The 26011-nt window shown below is 30.7% G+C and overlaps 1 protein-coding gene across 1 annotated transcript in view; it reads left to right on the top strand.

Annotated features, from left to right (window-relative positions):
• The first annotated feature begins 2037 nt into the window (after positions 1 to 2037).
• LOC108563391 overlaps positions 2038 to 26011 on the top strand; it is a 33786-nt gene continuing 9812 nt past the window's right edge. Inside the window, exons 1-4 of the mRNA XM_017922052.1 lie at positions 2038 to 2309; positions 7368 to 7535; positions 11857 to 14279; positions 14341 to 14487. Of these exons, the coding sequence (XP_017777541.1) occupies position 2309; positions 7368 to 7535; positions 11857 to 14279; positions 14341 to 14487 (2739 nt within the window). The 5' untranslated portion in view covers positions 2038 to 2308. The remainder of the gene's footprint in view (positions 2310 to 7367; positions 7536 to 11856; positions 14280 to 14340; positions 14488 to 26011) is intronic.

The following is a 26011-nucleotide window of genomic DNA, read 5'->3' as shown; positions in this document are numbered from 1 at the left end:
TTACACCTGATTCTGTACATTTCGGACTCCTTCTGAATTCATCCTCACGCGAATTCCTCCAACCCTAGTTAAATGCAGAAGATGACGACAGCAGAGGACGAGAGGCGATGGTGCATTTACTGACGTTTTGCGACACGAGAAGGAAATGTGTGAGTGAATGTCAAACGGGTATGAGTACAATTGTTAATTGCTTATATGGTCATAGGCCTTGTGTCAAGGTCCCGGCATGTGCTCGAGCTTAGTCCTTTGACCATAAATACATTCCGAACGCGAAAAGCCTTGAGACTTTTCCGAAACGAAATTTATACATACACACACAAAAAACAGTGTATATAAGAAAGAGCCGCAATTTACTACTAACCTACTTTGATGCGAATCGGAAACCTTGCTGGGATAACAGGAAAAACGCTTAAGATGAAGCATCGGGATTCCTGGTCGTGAGCGCGTTTTGCAATATTTGCTGCTCCTCCAAGGATTCGTAATCCTATTTTTAGAATATGCACACGCAGTTTCCGACAAATTCTACGCTATGAGATGTGTCAATGATATGACATATTAATAATTCTTGTGTCATGTCGGCCCACTTAGCACCTAAATAAGAAAAAATAATATTAGCAAATTTTTATAATATCTGTAGGTTCCGTTTTTTTGATTCAATGTCTATTTTATGACTATTGTTTTTAGCAGCAATGTAACTTATTAATAAATACAATGTATATTATTAATAAATAAAATTCTAATTTTAAGACAAATTTAAGACAAATTTAAATACACGACTGAATAGAACGATTATATTGCATCAATAATATTGAGTGAAATTGAGAAAAATCTGAGAATGGAAAATGTTTATTTATTGAGTTTGAAACTATATTATTAAGAAATTTCTTTATTTATATATTTTTATTTTTGGGTTTCTCTTCTGATCTATGACTCATGTTTCTACTTTTGTTATCTGTTATCGAAAAACATAGATAAGAATAAGTATATACATTAATTGTGAGGGAATAAGAATTATAGTGTTTATTTTTATATATATTTAGTGTTTTATTATTTTCTTATAAAAAGAGTTATTAATCATAATAGCCATATGGGTTCGTGTTCTGATCTATCATTTCAATCACTTTTATTATATTCTTTTATTTGCCAAAAAAAAAATTATATTTAATTTAATTAATTATATGGTATTAAAAATGGTTTTAATGCAACGTTGTTGAGGATTTGGTAATTAATTTCTTATAATTTGTTAACTCTCGTTGAATCCTTTAGAATTGCTATTATTGAATACATGCGTAGTTAAATTTCATTGTCGTGCCAAAATGCACTTCTTGCAGAACTAATGTCGAAACAGTATTCACAATTGCGTGCACTTCTAGTGAACATCTCAGTCTTGTTGTTCCATTTCTCTAATAAGCTAATTTGAATCTCGTATGGCCTATAACCCATTTACAAGTCCTTCTTTTTTTTATCTTTTTTGCAAAGTCCGATAAATCAATTTTATACGGCCGATCCGCGATCGAATGCATTTTTAATTCGCATCAATTTTGCATTTCTTGCCAGAGCAAATTAATGGTTTCGGTTTGTGATGCGGAATGTAATAATGATGCATATAAAAAAGCGCGCACATCTTTCTCTCTCCCATTCGCATCTCGCTTCGAATTCGCATATTTCTTCTATTTGTTGTCTCTTTTTGTTTGTTGTTATTGGCGCTACGTCTTTCCTTCGTTTTGCGTCCCGTACTTTATTTTAATGAATGACCTATCCAAGGCTGCGGTGCTTTCCATTTTAAGTGTCTCAGCTCTGCGTGTCCCGATATACCACCACGTGTGACGTTATAGCGAAGCGATGGCGCGCAGGCCTTCTCCACTCTTTTTGGGGAACCCATGTACATATCCATATCTGTACGCACATGTTGATTATATTCTTCTGGATCTCTCTTACGCTTACTATACGTTCGTTCTGTTGCTTTTGTTGTTTCGCAGATCGTCGTTGTCGTTGTTGTTGACCATCTCTCCTCGCCGTCGCCGTCGATCGCCTCCGGATTTTACCTGAACGCACGCCTCAATAATAATATCACTTAGTCTCGTTCGGTGTTTTTTGCCGTGAAGGTGATCTCCAACAATAAATACTTTGCTTTCGTTTGCGCCTCTCCGGTACCAAATGCCATCAGGAGTTTACCTAGTTTACCTAGTTTTTCAGTTATTTTAGTGCAGTTTTTTTTTCCAAACGCCAGTTTTTTTGTTCTTATTTATTTATTTTTTGGGATTACTATGCTTTTCTAAACTTAGTTCGCTAAACCAAAGTCGCCCAAAGTAAGTCACACTTATTTATAACACATCATCATTCGCTAATTCCAATCATGCATTAACAAATAAAAATTAGTACACTAATAATGAATTTTCAAGAGTATTGGTAATATCCCAATATTAATATGCTAATAAAGACACATATTTTATATGGAAATATCAATAAAAGGAAATAATTATATTTTTTTTCTTGTATTATTTTTGACTATAATTAATTAATCCCAAATTATCAATCAATTTTGTATTCATTATCATATTTATTGTGACTTCTACAAATCGGATTTATAATATTTTTTTAATAATTGCAGTTTCATGGCATATTTAACTTTACCAATTTTAAATTTGTTTACTTGAAAAAAATGCATTTTTATTGCTTTTCCTTGTATTTGTCGGCACGTGCATAGCTCAAAGCAAAAGTTTATATTAGAAATTCATGACTATTTTAGTTATTACAAAACATTATTTTGTGAAACACTACTTTCCATAAACTTTTTTATTTGTTTAAAGTGTATACATATTTTAAATTATTCAATTTATTAAATTTATTACAAACGTAATTTTTACTATTTAGAATTGAGAAAAATATTTTTATTTACTTGATATTTTTTTTGTATCAAAGTTAAGCAATAATGAATTGGTAATTAAATAAATGTATGATAATGAATATTAGATTAGAAAATAGTATTATAATATACTACGAAGTCTTAACTCACCACAAATTTACACATTGAAAAGTGGTCAATGAAAGAAACTTCCAATCAAGTACAGTTACTATTTGTATTCTCATCTAGCATTCATATTACCAAGTTTAATTTATTATTTTATCCTCAATCAAAATTTTACTTATGTTAAATGCTACAGCTCTGCAAATAAAATAAATATTAGCATTATTTATAAAACATTTCTACTTTATGTAGAAACCTTTGGACCGCAGATATTTAACATATTTTTTTTAACTGATGCCTTGTAAAGTTACGTACAGTGTATCTTATATAAAAATAATATACTGGTATGAATAATGACAATAAATCTCGTGTTACCAATTATGCGGTGAATTTTAAATTTGTTTACCTCACAAAATGCATTTTTATTGCATTTCTTTATTCGCATTCGCACGTGCATAGCTTTGAGCATCAGAAATTCATCAGGAAAAAATGTTTTATATTAACAATATAAAACATTTTTTTCTTTTTGTTCTTATAGCATCTAGTTATGAAACAAAGTATGTGATAACTAATTTTCTTAATTATAGAAGTAATAAAGAGTGAATTAACTAAATTACTACAGAAATCTACATATTAAATATAGTATAATAATTTAATAATGTTTGATTTGAATAAAAATAAAAATATAGTCAAGAATGATGTTAAAATTTGAGAATTTAAAAAGTCAGTGTTATTATGTTAATGGAAATATTTTTATTGCTTAAAAGAAAGAAAAAAAATGAAGCCAACACTTATGTTTACATTTTTTTTTCTTAGATTTCCGGATTTTAAAACTGAATACAATATAGCAACAATTTAAATTTCGTAATCTACGAAAATAACTAAGTTTTCTAATTCTCGAACGTCTAAAATATCGGTATAAACTTTCGTTATTAATGATCTATTCTTATTTTTTTGATTCATTGTTTCCTTCGCCAATTTTAATTTAAATGTCCGTTGTCTAGTCAAACAAGATATTCATGCATTTAAAGTACAGTAGAACCTGTTTTTGTGCGGTCTTTTTTTATTTTTGTGCGGTTTTTATTTATTCGATATATGAAATCCAACCAATTCCAACTTAGTTGGAACCATTGTAATGTTTTCTATCAGTGTCCATATGTACAGCCTGCTCAAACAATCATGTTAGTCGATTTTGAACCAATTCTTCACAACAAAATGCACGTTTTGGATTATCACGAGTAGCAGTGAATTATGTATGTGTATTTTGAAAATTTCTTCATAAGTACCATAAGAAATTATTTGTTTCTTAAAATGTTTGTTATATGTAAGAATTTATGAAAATTTCTAATATTTTTTTTGCGTTTTTTTATGCGGTCCCTATCTACCGCAAAAAGACAGGTTTAACTGTATTTGTATAATATATTTTTTATAAATTCTATATATTTGTCACGAACGATTACCAACTGTTATGTTCACATAAGACAATATGAATAATAAAAATATAAATAAAAGTGTTTAGTTGACAGTTATGCAAATGCAATTAATGTTGTAATAAACTCTTTCTAAATTTCTAAGCGAAAGCTTCATAAGCGATTGTTAATTAATAAATTACCAGAAGCTATAAAACGCAACAGAATCCCGGCAATAATATCTAAATTTAGCTTCGCACATGAGAAGAGGCTTAAAACCTAGAAATGTGACCTCACACTGTAATTATTTTTATTTTATTTTACTTTGTTACCATAGTTTTATTGTTATAAAAAAAAGTGAAACACGTCTATCTCTGTATATATGTGTTATTTTTGTTGTTGTTGTTGTATTATTCAATTCCTAGACAGAAACGAGTTTTATGTAAGTTACGTAAATGTTGAATTGGGATTATTATTCAATAAGACTAATTTACAATTCAAAGTGATTAGTATAAAATAGCGATTGATGCATAGGCAATATAACGATCGTCGATGCGTCGGAATTATTCCGAGAATTTTCAGCGGAACGATGAAAATAAAGTAAAAATGGAAGGAAAGTGCCGGGAGAAAGAGAGAGCAAAAGATCTTGAAATTGAGCGCGATAAATTTGACGGCGCGAAATTTCAAATTCAAATCTGTCCGGCTCTCCTTCTTCACCCCACCTTTCCGAACTGAAATAAATGAATAGCAGAGTCTTGTCTACGTTGTTGCCTCTTTTTTTTTCATTCTCGTTTCGTAGGTATATATATACGCATTATTTAAATATTTATAAGCTCCATCATATTTGTTTTGCCATTCCTCATCAGTACACCGAGTGCGTGTGCGCGTCCTTTAAAATCATTCCTTTTGCAAGCACGCATTTCTTCGTCGAATCCTTTCGTAATTGGATAAAATATTTACGTTTCGCATTCATATTTTCCTTTGACTCACTCAAACATCCACAAATAATCAAAGATATTTGCTCTGCTTGAAGACACTCTCTCCCTCTAGTTTTTACTTTCATCACGTATTTGCACTTAACTCGAAGATTTGCAATGAGAAATTGATTTGGGTTTGCTCAGTTCCTCCGATTCCACAGCTTATGATAATTTTTATAATTGTTGATGCATAGCATGCATTTTTTCAAGGGATGTAAACAAATATCACTTTGTTGTATAATGTTGCATAATTTTGTAATTATGCTCGAAAATTTATCCGATTTCGCAGCTACTGATATATTTTTAAGTTTTTGATGTATAAGACTCATTTTTCACTCTAAAGAAGCATCACTTTGTTGTATAATTTGCATCTCTGTGATGTTTAATTGTTTGCAATGATTTTGCAGTGTATATATTTTTTTATTTTCTCTGTATAAGACGCAATTAAGTGATTATTTTTCAAATAATTGCGTTCACAATTGTATAAATATTATATAATTTTAGGATTATTTTAGAAAATAATTATCACCATGAGTACAACATCGGTGTACAAAACGCATCCATGTGAAGTAAACTTTTTAGAAATTTATGAATAAAGTATAACTTTTTTTATTATTATTGTCGGTATAAAATAGGCACATTAATGTTGAGGTTATTTTAACAAAATAATATGAACAGGATCCATTCAAATGTGTAAAACTCACCCTTATATAACACGCACTTTGTATTGGTCTTTAAATGTATGTACAGTGAAAGTTGCATTTTAAACAATTAAAGCCAAATATTTGAATGGTAATATCAGTTTTTCTTATCAAAACTTATTTTATAATAACAATTTTATTCAAACTTTTAAGAACTGCTTTTCTTCGATTTTTTCTCAGAAAGTGACTATATCGAATGATATAATTTTAGTTTAATTGTTTACTATATCAAGAGATGTGTAGGCCAAAAGTTTATTTTATCAAAAGCGACTATATGGAATGTTCATACTGTCTGGTAACTTCTTTCTATTCCCTATTTTACAATTTTTAGTATGATTTTCAAAAAATGTTGAACTGACGTATGAAATCGATTTTTTGATTTTTATATAACGAAAAATACGGTACATTTATACTTTTTTCTTGCATTTAAGAACCTTGATTTAATTATTCACCATTTGGTTCACCTTGATGGAATTCCTTCTAAAAATGCTTGACATTTAGAGGTTTTCTATTTATTTATTTTTTCTCTATTCGTTCCAATTTCTAATGCCTCTCTCGTATATTATTGATTGATCCGTTTTATACGTCGATCGCAGCGGCGGATGCCCTTTTGCACGGGAATTTCTTCACCTCCTTCGTCGTTGCGTAATCGTAAAATTCGACGCAGTAAATTCCATACGTTTACTGCCCGTTTCGCTATATCTATATTTAGAATGTCCGTAATTAATTCCTCGCCGCTCCAATCGTCGATTTCTTTTCCTTACACTTTATGACTAATTATATAATAGTTTGAACCGCACTCTCTGCCACTTAACCAAACTCAGATTATGAAACAATATTAATATCATGTACATATCAAAATAATTTGAATGAAGTTTTAATTTAAGAGTTGAAAATCTTTACAGCATTAGTTATTATTATATATTAAAATTATAAAATTCATCTGTTGTTTAAAAACAAGTTTTCAATTACAAAATATGATAAACTAGTGATTCCTAATATATTAAATGTAATTAGTGCTGCATCATCATTGATTAATAATATTAAGAAGTTTAATATTGACAATTAACTATACTTATTTTAATTAATTTTTTAAGTTACTAATAATTATATAATAACACAAGTAATTACATGTATAAAATAACTCTGAAGTTAAAATAGTATTATCTTAATTCTAACTAAGTTAAATCTACACCATCAAATGAAACAATACTAAACGGCTTAAAAAGTAGAAAATTTAAGTACTTGAATAATATTGACATTGGACTAATGTAGTGTTCGTTGGTGTTTGTTTTTTTTTTTGGTATTTTAGTGCCTAGAGAGGGTGCAAGGGCCGGTGCTTTGAGTGGTGACGGAGAGGGTCACCTGTTGAGGTCACCTGTACGAAAAGAGAGGCTGTCGAAATCGAAACAGGAACTTGCCGAAGAAGCTGCAAGGGTCATCCATCAAGCTGACAAAGTCGACTGTGTCAGCAAAGGCGGTGAGTCTGAAAGGCGTGGAAAATGTTCGAATGCTCTGAGGAAATTATCCAGACGCAAACTGCAAACATAAAACTACGTGCGCTTTCATCGTGTTTACACACATCTTCTATACATTCTTAAATCAAAGATCACACCGAGCGTTCAAATATTATAATAATATTTTTCCAATGTTTTACTGCTTTGTCCCATTAACTGAAAAAGTTTGAGTACATGGGAATATTTTTTATTATTTATAATTTAGTAAACATGAACTATTTTTAAATGTTGTTACAATTTAATACAAATAACATTTATTGCAACAACAACAAAAATACATAATAATACATATATAATTAGAAACAAACATTTAAATTATTACAACTATAATCTGTCCACCAAACTTTTATATTATTATATTTGTTAGTGTAGAAAGGGTAAGTTTATTCATTTCACTTGAAATTAAGACATAGATTTTTTTAGTCCTAAATTCTAATATAAATTTTAAAATCTACCAGAATACTAAAGACTAAAGATAAACATATTTTTATTTTATTTTGATACGCTTATAAGAATAACAATAATGCATATTCATAAATATATGATTATATCAAACCCAATTATAGACAGATTTTAGTGTTAATGATGATGTTAATTCTTATTTTTTTTTAACTTTTTGAAGTGCCAGATGTTCCTAAATTTCATAACGTTACCTATTCTAAATGTAAATAGATTTTTTTTTATCAAAAACATAAATATTTTGGTAATACTTACAATGATTATGGAACATTTTATTAGAAAAGTAACATGTAAATATAAAAATATAAACTTCAACAATATATTGCATAAAACGGCTTATTTTGTTAATGTCTTACATTGAAATTAAAATCAGACGGAAATATGTAAAATCTTGTATTACTAACAAAAAAAGTAGTTTCTAAAAGGATATTATATAAATATGTTAAATTCGTATACTTGTAAATTTTAAACTTCCTGTAAATACATTTAAACAATACATCATAACATGTAATTAAATTCAAGAGAAATAACGCAATTTGCGGATCACTGAAAATAATAGCTTAATAATTTATATTTTGTTATATGACAGGATGTGACGGTAATTATTACTGACTCAGATAATTATTAAAGTTTTGTTATTGGGTTCAGTCTATAAAGTTTTAGATTTTTAATGATATCTATTTTATCAAAATATTTTAACATAAGTTTATGATTATATTTGAGATTTTATAAAAGTAGCTTTATTAGATGAATATCTGTTAATTGAATCAAATATGATTATTTAACTTATTTTAATATTAGCTATTTTTCTTAATTAAAATTGTAAATTTAATGAAGAATTATGAATGAATAAGTAATTATTACTATTTTATATGATCCTAGAATAAATTATTTGAAGATGTACAGTATATTCCGGCTTTGATCAGTCCGATATAAAAAAAAAACAAAATAAACTTAATTTAAATTTATCAAAATAAAGAGAAATTGTATAAATTATTTACTTCATAAAATCACTGTTTGTGTTAAATATTTCCTGGATTTGTCCGGTTTCCAACAATCTGGCATATTGGCTGAACATATTACCAGGACTTTACGAGTTATCCATGTATATAGGAATATATAATATATTCCCATATACATAACAACAAGTACGAGTATTATATTTGATTGCAAGATTATATATTACTTACTTAAAATTGTACATTTAATATAAACTTACATAAAAGTTGTTTTCATAAGTTGTGTGAAGAAATGAATATCTTTGCATTTGATTTACTTATTTTTCTTACTTAAGTTGTTTAAATTCAATGAGTAATACGCGCTTTTTTATGTATTACCTGTTCGTTTATCATGACTAATCTCTATTATTTTCATCTAATCCTAATTCCATGCGTACGGTTCAGTATTTATGCCATATAAATAAGTAAACATTGCGTGCTCATTCCATGGAGAACCATAAAAGGCCATTTACTTACAAATTTCTCAATTACTCAGCATTTGTACTAAATTGTGAAATCTAGGTGTACGACTCGCTTTTTCTCTTCGTATTTATTTATTTATTCCCTCACTTATTTCTTTATTTTGTTGTTTATACTTTTTAAATATATAATACACACATCTTTCTATACTCACTATACTCGTTTTGTACATACACAAAGAATGTAGTTTACAAATGTGTGTTACATCACAAACGTTGTCTCTTGTCCTGCGCTATTTCAGTTTTCCTTCTTCTTTCGCTCCTCGCATTGCCTTCTGTTCAAATCTTTTTTTGTTTTGTTTTATTAAATTCGCCTTCAAATTATTCTCATACAATATTTAGTGCAATTCGTGATTTTATAAGCGTCGCACGCGTTTCGTTATTTGTGTTTCTGTATATTTGTTAGATAAGTTCGAGGCAGAATCTGGAGAATTCTAGTTTATTGAAAGTGCGAGAGGAAATCTGCATACGTGAGTGTATATGTATATACATACAAGCACATATTTATGTGTAGGTATGAGTTGAAATCGCAATAATAACGGTTTATTATTGGTCACTTTAATTAATTATCGGATTGAGAATACACGGGGAGACGTGGGCTGAGTCTCCACCATTCTGTTGGATGGAGCCTGTTTCTCCTTCGGTAATTTTGCTATTTGGTATTTCGAGATTTCCGATATCTTGAGATATGCATGAACTTATTTATATTCACAGTGGATGGAATGATCTGGATGAATGTGTGTACTTGTTAAAACTAATTAGAGAACGTGAATTACTAACGATACGTAGGTAGTATTGTGAAAAATAACAGATTCTTGATGCAGTGGGCTCGCATTTCTGGATTTATTACTTTAGATTTATTCTTTTTCATTTCCCTAGTAAAAACAGTAAATTTTGAAATCCTATTCTACACATTTTTAATTGATTTCAGCTTCATATTTTGATGAAATATTTGCCTTTTAATAAATTTACAATAACTTACAAAAATAAAATGTTTGTTGAAATAATTTGTTCTTAAGTTGTGTTCTTGTTTACGTACCAATTGAAAGTTTAACAACTGAATAATAAAAATTCTAATTAAATCAATGTTACAATTTTTCCTTCAATTTGTCTAATATTTTTTCCGTATTTCACAATTTTTTGTTCTTAAAGCGAAAATATTATTTATTATTTGTTGATTATATCTTCTATTAGAAGAATGAAATGTTTCTAGAAAGAGTCGTGCATTACATGACTGTGACAATTTTAAGAACTGTATTAAAATGCAGAATGAAGACTCATTATCCAAAAACGGTTTAATGTAAATTGCCTTGAAATATTTGCGTAATATGTCTTTATATGAACATCAACTACATCCATTAAGGTTATTTCTGGTGCGCATAATATACCAACAATCCAAAATTTCCTTAAGAAGATCACGATGTAAGTTTCAATTATACTAGACTTATTATGAATAATATAAATTCCATGAATAATGCAAATTGTGCAAATAATGCACAGTATGCATAAAATAATTAATAGGATTATTTATACAGTTATCATTAGAAATTGTGTTTATTATTGTATTTTAAAATTACTATTATAATTTATATATGTTTTTTGATAAAGCAAATATTAATTATTAAATAAAGTTTTAATATAAATGTTTTAATTAAAATAATATCAATTAAATGCCCTTATTAGAAAATGTATTAATTTAAAATCGCCAATTTACGTAAACAAACTAATTGCTAAATTAATAATTGAAAAATAGTAAATAATAGAAGATAGAATAATAATATGTGCGAAATAAGATTGTATGGGATAAAATATTTCACAAAACAAATTAAGTTAAGAAATATGTTCAAAGTAAGAATAGTACTGAAAGAAAGATAAATTGCTTAATAGCATGAAACTGAACGCAATCTCCTTTGATATGCTCGCATAATCTTAATTTCGTTTTAGTATTTGTTTGGCCTCAAAGACAATGTAATAAAGTTATTAAGCAGTGGATAGCGGCATCATTACAACTGCGGGCTTTAAAATTAAAGCCAGGGCGATTTTTGAGCCACAACCCGAGCACCCATTAAGGCATTAAGTAATTACGGAACCTAATGATCCGGGTCTCTCCACTCTACACTCCGCACTCACTCTTTCTCTCTCCGCCTGTATCTACCTACTTAATCTGACCACTCGACCCGCTCTTCATCACCTCAGATCTTCATCTCTCATCTCATCTTATCGCCATCATCGTTAGGGAAACGCGATACGCCTCCCCCTTCATGCTCATACTTCTGTCGTCGTTATCTCTCAGCTTCTTTAATTAGTTCCTCCATGTTTCCATCCTAATGACTATTTTTTCATTTCAGGAGTCCATCCCGACAAGTTCTACACACTTCCCGCAAGGAAGAAGCACCCTGACTTCAATCCAAACTCCCTCGGACGCAGCACGAAGCGACGAAACAGCGACGAAGTGACACCACCTAAAAAACCACCGAGAACTTTTGCATTCAACAGTGGAAGCAACAACAGCAAACCGGCTCAGCGTTCATCGATCTTCAATATCTTCTCGAAAACCGAAAAGGAACCGAAACCCAAGAAGTCGAATTTGAGGAGAAGTGTGAGCGATGCTAGCAATTTGAAAACGCACAATAACAATGTTAGATCGAGAACGATCAGCGAATCAGAAGATACGCCGAATCTGAAGACTAAGAAACAGCTATCTCCGATCATCGAAGTTACACAGCGAGAAGATTACTTCGCTCCCGCAGATAACTTGAGACAAAGCGCGAGTTTTAAGGAAAACAATAAAAATGTAGAAAACGAAATAAAGCCGCCAGCGAGAAAAAAAGATAAGAAAACTAGCAGTGTTACCGAGCAGCTAAAGGAGTACATTGATGAGGTTGACACGGCTATTCTGAACGAGACGACGAAACCGCCGGAAATCGTAATAATTGATGTGGATAAAGCTGAGAAAATCTCGAGCAAATCCAAACCGAAACTGAACACTTTCGGCAAGAAGCTTAAGGCTATCACAAAGAAGAGCAAAAGCAAGAAAGAGGAGATCAAAAAAGAGGAATCAAAGAAGGAGGAAATTAAGAAAGAGGAGTATAGAAAACAGGAGTCCAAGAAACAGGAGTCCAAAGCAGTAGAAAAACCGGAGAAAAAAGAGTCAGAAATGATCCACAGCAGTCAGCAGCCAGTCGATAAGTTGCCGTTGACCAGAGGAAGGACCGTTGATACCATGGTGAAGAGGTTAAGTCACGAAGGATCTTCGCCTCCTCCAAAAACCAACATAATGATCAGTCCAAACGTCTCAGTGCAGCACAACAATAACCAACCATTCTCTTATACTAGAGGAGTCAGTCCTGAAAGGAATCCCATTATTTACGCACAGGTCGTATGTGGAAGCAACGGTTCCGGAGCTAAGCAAACAGTGCACACCACATACACCAATGGAAAGAAGCATCTTCCACATTCCGATTCTGATGAAGGTTTAGGATATGAAGAAAACTCGAATTGCCGTGAAAAAAGCATAACGCATTTCGGAGATGAAAAATACAATTACAGTGATGATAGATTTGATGAGGAGTTTCCCATAACGCCTAAATTCAAGAGCAACGGTTACAATGGCTACACCAGCTACGAAAATAAATTCTCGAAAGTTGATCAGAACGGTGTTTTTATCGATTCTTCGTCTAGAGGAAGAGGTGATGGTATGGATTCCAAAAGACGCGAGAGCTTAACAGAACCTGATCACGGTATCTCGACGAAATTCAGCGGAAGCATGAATAATCTTAATCGCAAAGATCTGAGCGCCAGAAGGGATTTGCTGGAATCGAGGATCAACAGGAGGTTCGGAGATAAAGCTATTAGGAATTCCCCAACCAACGTTTACGTAACGGAAACTAGCTCACGTTATTATCGAAGCGGATCTGCGAGTCCAATCGGAGTCAAGGAGAAGTTCGTTTCGGAGACGAAAACAGATAGGAACGGCGTTCAGTATACAACGAACGTGCACACCAAAAAGTATTTGGGAACGGACGAAAGGGACGGCTTCAAGGATTACAGATATAACAGCTTTGAGAATGAACCGAAGAGCTTTGATTCGCAAATCAGCGATTACCGGTCGAGTCCCGAGAACAGGCATTTCGAAACTAGTCACAGAACGAGCCACCACAGTAGTAACAACAAGTACACTGCGAAGACGGAAAAACTATCCAAAGATCGCGACTACTACAAGTCGAATCCTGAGATTGCACATAGAGCGTACAACTATGATGATCACAGGCGATACCAAGATAGTTATCATGATTCGCTTAAACGAGAGAAGCACGAGGCGGTTAATGGAAAATATTTTGATCAAAACGAATGCGAGAGAAAGGATAAATTTGGTGATTCGGGTATTGAGAATGACTTCAGGAGGGATTCGGGGGAGAGAAGACACAGACGTAAGGAGTTCTCCAACGAGAGTGAGGATGAAGGTTTCGCGAGTTCTTTGTTAATAGCCAGCGAAAGGCAACACACCGAAGATAACTTTGCTAAGAGGAATAAGAAAGGATATGACTCGGATCGGGATAGATACAATAGAGAAGATGATCCGTACAGACATGTTGAGAGTATGGAGTACAAGAGCTACAAGAAGCAGGACTACGCTCCACGAGAGAGGAGTATCGATGATGGATCGCACTTTGATCCGAGGATTGATAAGAATGTTGACAAGGATAGGAGCACCCTAAAGAAGATGGATAAGAAACCACCGAAACCGGAGAAGAAGAGTTCCCTTGAAAAAGTATTACCTCTTTCTATATAAATATGTAAATTCACTTGTTAAAAATATGCTATTTTTGCAGATGAAGCAATTGTTTACGAGCAGCAAAAAAAAGAAGGAAAAGGAGAACAGTCTCAGGTCCAGCAGGTATACAGAATACAAAGGAGCCAGCAGGGTGGAGCCGAAAGGGTACAACAACAGTAGGAAGGAAATCGCAGATGTAAACACGGTGAGTGAGCCTTCCTTCTTTCATTATCTTCTTGTTTATGGACGGTATTCTGAGAATTCTCGCAGGACGATCTTAATCGAAACGATATATTTTAACCGCAATATTTACGGCACAGAAAACCCAAAAAGCGTTCGGAGTTTTAAAACCGAGATGCAAATTTGTTTTTTCTTCTAAAAATAGCTCTCACATTTTAGCATGTCTGAAAATTTAAAAAACTGTTTTATAAAAAAATATAATATAAGATTCAAATTATTTATATGTTTCATTAAAAATGAATCCTTGGATATTTAAGGAAAAACTTTACTACATAAAAAAAGGTTACTTAACAAGAAGATTTAGTACATTAAAATTTGGATTCAAAGTGATGCAAACAAAATATATTGATTATTGAATGTTACGCGATCGACGTTTGACATTTTCGAGCGTTGCGAGATTCATCAATTAATTAGACTGAACTTTTACATACATCCACACATTATTATAACATTTATTTTTGGTCCGTCTGTTTATGAACATGGAAACAACAACTTTTGCAATACTTTTGCGCGTACCAATTTTAGAAATGTGCATAAATATTAGCATTTATTTCGTAATATTATATAATTCCAAATCTTCATGCTAAAGTTAACAATCATATAATTATTTATATCTACAAAACGTAGTTATTTTATATAACTATTAAATAATAGTGCAAAGATTATTTTTAATTGTCAGTTTTTTTTTGTATATAAGTTCAAAGTAATTTTGTGCATGTCGTTTAATTCCTTGGAACAATAGAAAAAAAATATGGTGTCAAAGCATTTTGAGTCCAACGTAGCAACATTGTGGCCTCACCAAACGGCATAAAATCCTTCATTCGTATCAATTTAATGTGCTTTTTTTAGTGGTTTTGTACGAATCCGCACTTAACATCTAACGGTTAACAGTTAAGGCACAAACATAGTCCTCTGCAACACGAAACAGACCCACTTGGATCATAAACTAAACCCCGTTAATTAAATAATGGCCCATGTAATTACGACACCAATGTACGTTTTGTGGCACGATAACAAAAGTTCAGATAATACCTCTTACATCAATTACTTTGCATATTACCATTTATTAATTACTTCTATTTTTTTTGGTAATCTTGGAAGACAGAATAATTCATCTTAAAGATATTCTATATTAAGCTTGTAGTTTCTGTTGTTATTTTGTAAGTTCAGACAAGTCTTTTGCATATTCATAGCTCCGATGTCTAACCGTGAATTTACGATCGGCTAGGCTTTATTGCATAATTTCAAAGCGCCCTTTAATTAATTGGTTAATTAATGCCCGATTTATTATTATTTAATAATAAACATCTCAACGGGTGTTCATCGTACGAGATAAAAAAGACCAAATCGATTTGAACTCATCGTGTGTACATATATATTATATATCTATATAATATATAAGATAATAATAAAGTATGGTTACGCTATTTTATTTTATAGTTTGTAGCGGTTCACGTCAAGCCGTAATATAACTTTGAAATTCGTTATGACCATTATAAATTTAATTTTCAGATTTATTTTTCTTTCTTTTTTCTAACCTTCATCCGCATATAAATATCGAAATGAGCTTGGAACGTACGAAGTTTATTAGTGCGCAAGCTATGATTTATAATGATCATCATATTTTCCGTACGTATTATTTCTCGTAAATTTTTTATTTATAGAATTTCCTCAGATTTTATTTCCTAATTGCCAAGTATATGTGTCAAGTAGTTTGCATTCATAGCTTGGATTAAAAAAAAGCAACTTTTTAATTTGAATTTGCGAACAAAAATATAACAAATTAATTGGATAAACATTAAATTAAATTTAAAAACTGGTTTTAGTATTTTACAAACTTAGTAAAAGCGTAAATAAACAAATATTATGAATTTACAAAAAAAAAAACAACAATAACGTACTATAATTTTACTTTAGTCAGGTCGTTTCTAATGAAACATTGATAATAATAAAAATAAATTAAAAGAGTATTTCTGATCATCTCGCTAATTGTTTGCTTTTTGTTGTTCATGTTGCCGTCTTTGCACTGTCAGAATCGGCATAAAGATTCCTGTTGGTTAAGTTTATTAGCAATTATCTTGTTCAATGGGGGAATCTTGCATGGAGAATGCCGATTGAATTGTGCTAAATTAGCATGTGGGTTGAATGCGTTGCGTTTGTCTAATGATTTTTCCGAATCAGCTCCGCACTTCTGCATCGCCTCCAGTCGATTTCCCACGGTTTCGCTAAAAGGGCCTTAGCCTTCGATTCCCTTTCTCGAATCGGGGACACTCAGTCGTCGTCGCCGCCGTGCGACGCACACAGTTTTCCTTGGATGACGATTACGCAATTAACGTTCTAAGGTCTTACTTACACCAAACGTCCTCCCAACTGCTGGACTTGATCGTTTACAAAATTCACTTGGCTCACATGTTCTGAATAGTTCATAAAATAATTTTTGCTTCAAACTATCATAAATTCATATCTGGGAACATATTTTAATTATGTATTTTCTTCATTTTATGTTACCACGAATAATTGTACGTTAGTACAGATATGTGTCGAATATACTTTGAGATGTATAGATTTTTAATTTATTTGGATACAGGGAATTTCATGATTCATTTTCTTTTATATTTTATCTGTTGAAAATAGAAAAAAAAATCAAACATTTGAACAGATGTCACAATAATAATAAATATATTTTGATACAATAATAATTATCTATACACATTTTAATAAAAACGTACAAATTAACATACAAATTTTAATTTTGTTTCAATCAAATTGTAATTTGATTTATTTTTTTCCTAAAACAAGTTATTGAAATAAAACAGTAACACCTTAATTTGAACAGAAGTCACAATATAAACGCTCCGTGCTATTTTTTTATGTCGTATAATTTTATTCACGATCTATTAATCAATGTGAACATTGAGTAAATTTAAGATTGCGGTTGTCAATAATTTGTTGGTTGGCTGTCGTCTTGTAGGTTAACTTCAGTAGTATATTGATGCTTTGCGATTCCACTATTTCCTTTGACTTTGAATCTGCTGCTATCTCTAACACTGTCCATCGACATCGACATTGTCCATCGACTTGGCTGAAGATCCATATGCTGAACATCATTCATCTGTGATGAACGATGGCCCTATTGCTGCAAGCACCGAGAGGGTTCGCAAGGGCCTGGCTTGATCAGGATTCGAACCGGCGCTCACGAAATCGCGACTTAATCATTCGGCTATTAGTCTCCCTTCCATTCTATTTGGAGCACATCATTGCGTTTGTACGAATATTTGTACTTTATTAAGGAAGGTTGTACGTTACTACGGATATTTATACTTTGTTATTGTCGAATATACGTTAAAAGTTGTATTAATTTTCAATCACTATTTATTTTGAATTTCGTGATTCATTTTTCCCGTTTGTTTTGTTTTCGATTGCTGGATTTATTGATGTCAAATGCAAATCCTGTTTATAGCGTATTTTTCGTTTTCCTCGGGTTTCTCGTATGGAGTCGTCGTATTTATGGTCGTTTGCGATTCATGAGGGAAAGGTGGATCTGCATTTGGTCAAATGGGCCACGACGGACGTGTGTGCACCGTATCGCATTGGTGTGGGCATCGAAATGTGGTAGTAGCCTTTTGCATGTGTTTTAATTAAGGCAGGCGCCGATTGGACGCGAAAGTTGCGATTTTATATGAAAACGGATCGAATGAGCAGCAGGAAATGCGAAGAAAAAGAAGAAGTGAATAAAAAAGGAGAGCAAATGGTGATGGTGTTGATGAGTCAGAGAGAGTGGTTGGGCGAAGCGAATGGATGGAAACGCCGACTCGATCGATGGTCGGACTTGCAATGACCGAGTTGTGGACCTGCTCGACCATATAAGGCGCTCCAGACCTAGGCCACTCACAAATGACGCAATTTCCAGCCAAACCAAAAGGTATAAAACTACACGAATTCCTACTCTTCATCCACTTTCACTATCCACGAAATTATTCTATTTTCAAAAAATCAATCATTGTATTGTATTAAATAGTGTTGTATAAATAAGATGAGTAAACTATTAAGTAAGATTGAATAAATGCTATATAAGTTAATTTCGATGAAAGTTATCCTCAAATAAACAGCAATACCTCGCTTATTTTGGCAGATTACCAAAACTGTTTGATATTACACTAATTGAAGAACTTCATACAAACCAAATCTTTTCAAAAAGATATTACAAAGAAAATTATATGAAGAATGAAAGGAAAATTCAAGACTTTTCAGTTATTTATTATATAAAATATTTAATATTTTCTATCTATTCAATGCTACAATATGAGAGGCTTGAAATATTGCATTTTAATTAATTACCATCAATTGAATGGAATTGTACAAATACAATACGAAACATATTAAAGATCTTTAAATTGTGAAGAAAAGTGTTAGTAAGTAACACGAAGGTTATACTCTCAAGTAGACTGCAAAGTGTAAATACTCCAACGAAGGTTAAATAACAGTTAATTGCAAATATACTCAATGATAAATGAAACGGTATAATAAAATCATTGATTCTTACTAGATCTCCACTGCACACACATCCTCAAACCAACGATATTTTTAATTGCATTTCCTGATTGCTTCATATTTATATTCGATTTAGTGTTTCGATAAGAACACATATTATGAATTATTTAGAATCGATTATTCGATATAATCTAACATGTTGTTATATCGTTATTTATTCTTTAAAAGATCAGATTACAAACAAAAAAAATGATTACTATTTATAAATCAAATCATAACAATATAATCCTTACTACAATAGGATTTTTGTATAATATTAATTATAACATACAAATTTTTTTTTCAAGATTTAAACATAACTGAAATACGTATTTAAAAATATATAGAATATGAACATTAGTAAATTATAATTATAATTATTATATTACAATATTTTAATATAAATGGATAGATCTAGTTGAGAATAAATATAAACTTATACTAAGGTTTAGAACTTTTATAACCAACTTACATATTTTTTGTTAAAGTATCGAATTGTATCAACTTTCATTCTACTTTCTCCAATATATTCACTGTAAAATATGAACTAGTGTTATGTAAGAATTTGTCATTACTTGTAAATTGTCTCTTAAGTAATACCCGGATAGAAAATTTAAACACTTTTATTTTAATTAACATTAATTGTTTAATTTCATGGATTTTTGCAAAATAATTAACAATAATCTTTGATATTCTGCATTTGTTCCACATTAAAAAAATGTATTGAAACAATGGTAAACAAATCTTATGGATGAGAAAATATCATGTATATCATGGAATTGACTAATACTTTTATATAGTTTAAACTATATTTCGAATTTTAATAGTGTTATACTCATTTACCTGATCCAAGCAATAATTCTTCAATTTCACGGATTTCTATCGAGTAATTGCATTGCACATGCATCTTATTTAAAGAAAAAAATATATAATTTGCTGTTGAATATATTTCATTGTTAAAGGTTTTTGTGCATATAATTTTGTAGGTGTATTTTTAATATTTTTTACCAATCAATTATAATCAATTTCGATCACTACTTGATTATAACATTTATTTTAATTATATATTATTATATATATATTTATTAACTATAAAAACATATAAAAACGTTCATCTTTTATTATTGTAATAAATATAATAATAATTATGATTATTAATTATTGAGATGATCAAATCATAATTGCATCTCAATAAATAATTAGGTTTAATTGGTTTAACACTGGTTTCTATGTTCGCATTGGATAATTAATAAAAGGATTATATATCTGCATTGAGCATGTTAGCATGTAGTATGCATGCATTAATATGCACATCGATGTTGTAATGCGGGCAAAAATTGACATTTTAACATGTGTTATCTATAAAATCCATAACATTACATGATATGATTACAGCTTGTAATCATATCATAATTACATTGATTCTATTGAACATCGTGTAATCTTAATCAGTTATGTTGCTATTACCATTTAATTCAAATACAAGACATACGTTAGTATTTTATATATTAATTTTTGGAATCGTAAATTTATAACGTTTATTTTTTAATAAAGTATCTAAATTATGATTTATTTACAAAAACATAAAATAATAAATTTCATTAAATTTTAGTTATTTATTTAATTCTTTTGATATGTTTAATTTATAATTTATATAATCAATGTCATATTGAGATAATAACTTATAGAATATTTTCTTCACTCTTTCCGAAAAAAGTTATAGACTTTGAAATGTTTCGTAAAAATCTTTAAATGTGAATAAATAAACATACAAGTGTTTCAGTTGCAATATCTTTTTCCTCATCAACTTTCTCTTACTCTTCCATTTCTAAGAGCTTCAACAAGATTATTTACATAAATTGCACATTTTCAATTTGTTTATTCAATGAGGTTCAGTTTTAATTTAAAAATTTTGAAATGAAACCAACAAATCTGTTTAATTGTTATTGGAGTATATTATTTAAAAAAATCATATTGCAGATATTTTAATATATTCTTCTATAATGTTTAATAAAATGCAAACAATATTCATTTCATTAATTATTTTCAACATATTGTCTTATATACCTTTTGTGTTAAATAAATCAGCTCTTTAAGAAATTTTCTGCTTGTAAAAGCTATGATTTGCTTGAATAAATTTAACCGAATGAGTATAGTCTAGCAAATAATATTTGCTTTCTTTTGTATTTTTTTTATGAAAATTAATCCCAAAGTATTTCCCAGAATTCAAATAAAATAATTATTATAATGAGGTACCATCATCGTCGTCTTCTGCAGATTCAGTCCCAATGGCGTGCAATTTATTGCAGCAAACAAGACATGATCCGTATTTGCTCTTAAAACGAAAAGAGTAAATATTAAATTAAATTATACGCAGAACGGGAAATAATGCCACTTTCCTCATTACAGAAAATTACGTTAATCGTTTCCCTTCATCGGATAATAAATTGATTCACACTTACGACACACAAACATCCTTTTTGGAAAAAAAATCTATGATGCATCAAACACGTTGTCCCAAATGGGCAATTATTTAAATTATGGACGCGTGATGGGAAGATTTCGGTTTTATAAAGTAACGAAAAAGAAAGATGAAGGAAGGACGAAGAACGGAATAAATTAGATCTCCTTCCTTCTTTCTAATGCCGCAATCGTTTTCCTCATGCGAAATTAATCCTGGCTGGTAAATAATCCAGTTATAATGCAATTTATCCAACGTTTATTCCTTGATTGAAATTTATTGCCGGCCATACGTCTATAATAGATATTTATTATAATAATCCTGCGGCACTTTTATTTATTAATTTCGCTTCTATTCCTGTTGGAAGAGAAAGAGGAGGCTGATGAAAATGAAAAGGACCAAATAGAGGAGATGAAGAAGTAGGAGGAGGTTTGAACGTCGTCTCGCATGCCTTTAATCCCTAATTGATTTCAAATCGTATCACAATTTATACTTATAATTTACAGCAACTGTTGAGCTATAAATTTTCCATCCTCCTTCTGAGACGACCAGAAACCAACAGCACTCGATAATAGCACTTACTGATTTTCTCACTGCAATCCAAGTCATTACTCGTCAAGTAACTTGTTAAGTACACATGCATTCAATAGTTTTGTTATACTTGGATAAGTATATTTCGTTTGTAAGCTCAATACTACGCGATTTATATCAACTATTTTGCTAAGCATGCTGTGATAATTGTTTCTGCTTAACTTTCCTGAGGTATCTTAACATCCAATACAAGATTGAAGCCATATATTATTTAGTTTTGAAGCCATGAATCTAAATATAGAGAATAGTGACGTTCAAATTAAATAAAGAAAAATTAAAATTTTCTTATAAATGAAAAACAATAATTAATTTATAATAATTTATTTAAAAAGTGAATATTAATCTGAAGCCAATACTAATAGATTATTGATGTAGTAACGTGGTATTAAGCAGGAATTAAAGAATAGGAATTTTCTTGTTATTTGCTTAATGGAAATGTCCAATTTGGTGTGTCTGTTAACTGGATAATTACTGTTGATCTGATATTAGTTGAAGTATATTATTTTTCATTGCCAATCGAAATGCTTCGAAATGAAATAAAAAGGTGAATTAATCAAGTGGAATTATTTACATAACACCTAGAGCGGTGAGACCGTGGCGAGTGAGAGCCAGAAGAAGAAGGAAGGTCCTCGAAGGAAGGAAGGTACGAAAATAAGGATTGAACATGTGAAAGAAAGAAAGAAATATATAAAGAAAAGAAGAAAAAAGTAGAGGCACCGCCGTAAAGAGATACTCGAGGAATTAAGACAAGGACGTTGAGAGAGTTGCACAAGTCTCTGAGCAAAGGCAACCTGTTGCCATATGGTGCGGACACATTCGTAAATTTATTTATTTATGGGTCTCCGCAACCTCGACTCGATGGACCTGTTCACATGTTGGCAAAATGCATTTTTTTCGTCGTCGCGAAATTAACATTTCGAACTGGAAATGTCACGGAAGTGTTGCAAGTGGACGCAATCGGGATATTCAATTAAGGAAAGGATAATGTTATGTATTGATAGAGTTTTATTCATCGTCGCGACGACGAGCTAAATTGAAACGAGTTTTCACATGGTAATTTAATGAATTATCCAGTGAAAAATTTTGGTTGATTAACTGTATTCTTAATTGTCCTAATATTAATATTATCTACTTCCTACATTGATAATAACAAAACCAGTCGTCGGTAACCTTTTTTACATAAAGAACTATTTTTTGAAGATATTGGTGTTTGGGTTCTGGGAGCCACTGCGTCTTATCAAAAAAGCTAAACCGTTCGCATATTTAACCATTCGAATAGTTATGCTGCACGACAAGTAACTTGTCAAGCAATGCGTATTGTATACTTATACTACTTGACGTAATTGACTAATCGAAAAACTAGTACAAGTTGCAATAATGAAACTAGAAATGTAATTTAAACTGAAGTAACATATCAATTATTGCGTATTTTACACTTACACAACTGGACTTAACTAAATATAAATATATAATGAAAATACAGATTGTATTGCGCTGATGAAACTAAAAAAAAGTAATTTTAAACTGAGTAACGTGTCAAGTATTACGTATTACCTACTTAACAAAACTAACAACAAATATTATATAGTCGAACTACTAGGAAAATAACAAAAAGCATTTTTTTAACTGTAAACATGTATGTGTGATTGTTGATATAATCTTCATCTGGAACTGATTAGCATCTATGAATTCCCAAGGTTGGCTGTGTTGCACGAAGCGAATTACATCGCATCGAAAAGTGAAAAGAAAGTATGCCAGATCTTATGCAATGTTTGATCCACCGACAGATTATCAACAGAACATCTTTATTTATTCAAAAAATGTGGGCTATCATAACCTCTTCAATCATATTATACCTCTCTTTTGATTAAAATTTGTGATTAGTTTATCAATTCGTCAATTAGTTAAATGGTGATTTTGAAACACCAGTACCTAATGATTCTTTGCGACGATATTCAACAAGTGCTTGACTTATTTACTATATCTCCTTGACTAGTCACAATTGAAATCTTGTGTAAATCTTAAGGTTTATTGTAATTGCAATTTGTATAATTTATCAAGTAGATAAACGATCTTCGTTTATCTGGTTTTAAATATCGATATATCACTTAGTTACATACATTGCCTTTTTTGTACTCTTTTATTTACTTTACTTTACCAATATGCAAACTTTTTTAGTAAAATAGTAATAATTATTGTGATTGTTTTATTAAAATAAAAAAAAATACATTAAAATTAAGTTGCCCTTAAATTTCAATGCAAAAATATGTGGTAATTATTTAAATTCTGATCTGTTATATAATATAACTATGTAATATAACTACGAAAATTATTAAAATCTGATTATATTAGGAATAAAATATTGTGTTATTTTCATATTATATTCGATGTGGAATTATACAAATAATTACCGTTTAGAGAAGTAAACCTGAATACTGTTGAACATAGTGGTGCAACAAAGTGGGCTAAATTAGCTATAACTTTTCAGTAGGAAACATGTCATGCAAACATTACATTTTTGTGAAGGAACGAAAGGATAATTATAATGTGAATATGGAAAAGTAAATAGAGTTTGTGCGAATGCGCAACATCAAATTGGCGGGTAATGATGTAAGTGATTGGAGTAAACAATTTAATGGAGAAATGGAGATCGGTGTTTTCGGCATGCCGTGGCGATTATCATAAATTCTCGTTTGGCTATGGCTATGGCTATGGCTGTTCTCTGAATTGGATGCTTCTGGATGTTGAATGCTATATGCTACATACATTGAAATACAGCGTGCGACCCGTTTTCGCACGGGCATTATGTTGTGGAGGGAACGAATTGGCGTTTTCTACATATATTGTGCATGTATATATATATCCTCTAAACATCGACAATAATTTCTTCAAATTGCATTATAGCTACTGGCCTCCTCCTCAGTTTGCCTCCATTCTCCAATTATCCGCTCACGTTTTCTCTAATAATATTCTTCTGCTCCGCTCTGCGTTCCACCAATAATAATAATAATTATCAAATCAACTCTTTTATCCTGCTGCATACATATCCCATCATGACTTCAATTAACACTAATTATGATACGTACTAATAAGACCACACAGACAAATCCAGTCATCCTGCAAATACCCATTTCATAATTTAATTCAACTAATTAACTCGCCTTCCTGTCAACATTAGCGTATTTCTGACTTCTGAATTAAAATAACGTTTCATTTCTTGCGGTAGTCTCCATTAGGAACGGGCGTTTTCATTTTCTATGTAGGCTGATCTTCCCATTAAACACAATTTTATTTGCAACAAGTAAATACTCACTTTTCCTTATATTTAACCAATTAAAGCAGCTTCCATTTAAAAGCAATTAAAGTGTATGCTAATTTGATAAATATATTTTATTCATTAAACAACAAAGTTTCAACATTAAAAACAACAAATTCGATTGATGCAATTTTCCTTAAATTTTAGAAATGAACTTAACAGTATTCCACTTTCATTGAAGTTTTAAAACTATAGTGAGTAGCAGAAGAAATCCTTAATGAATACATTAAATAATTCTATATAAGTGGTAATTAATTAATATTCAAAGGTGCATTGCGAAAATAACGAAATGTTAATTTTATTGCACTTGATTTGTCTTACAGAACATTAGGTATTGAAGACTCATTAATGTTTATCTCTATAGTAATGATATATGCAACCAAATTTACTGGTATATTTACTGTCTATAATGATTGAAAGTATTTACTCTTTTAATACACAACATTTTATCATGCTTGACATTAAAAATTAGGTGTTTTAATAATAATAATAATAATATTCATATATAAATAAATTAAAAAATATATATTAAAATCATCATAAAAAGAAAAGTAATAAATCGTTACAAAAGATTTATCTCATCCAATATTA

Source organism: Nicrophorus vespilloides, unplaced genomic scaffold (assembly GCF_001412225.1).
Source record: "Nicrophorus vespilloides isolate i.1.1-1 unplaced genomic scaffold, Nicve_v1.0, whole genome shotgun sequence".
Classification (NCBI taxonomy): domain Eukaryota; kingdom Metazoa; phylum Arthropoda; class Insecta; order Coleoptera; family Silphidae; genus Nicrophorus; species Nicrophorus vespilloides.
The sequence above is the reverse complement of the archived record's forward strand: the minus strand, read 5'-3'. Positions and strand labels throughout refer to the sequence as shown.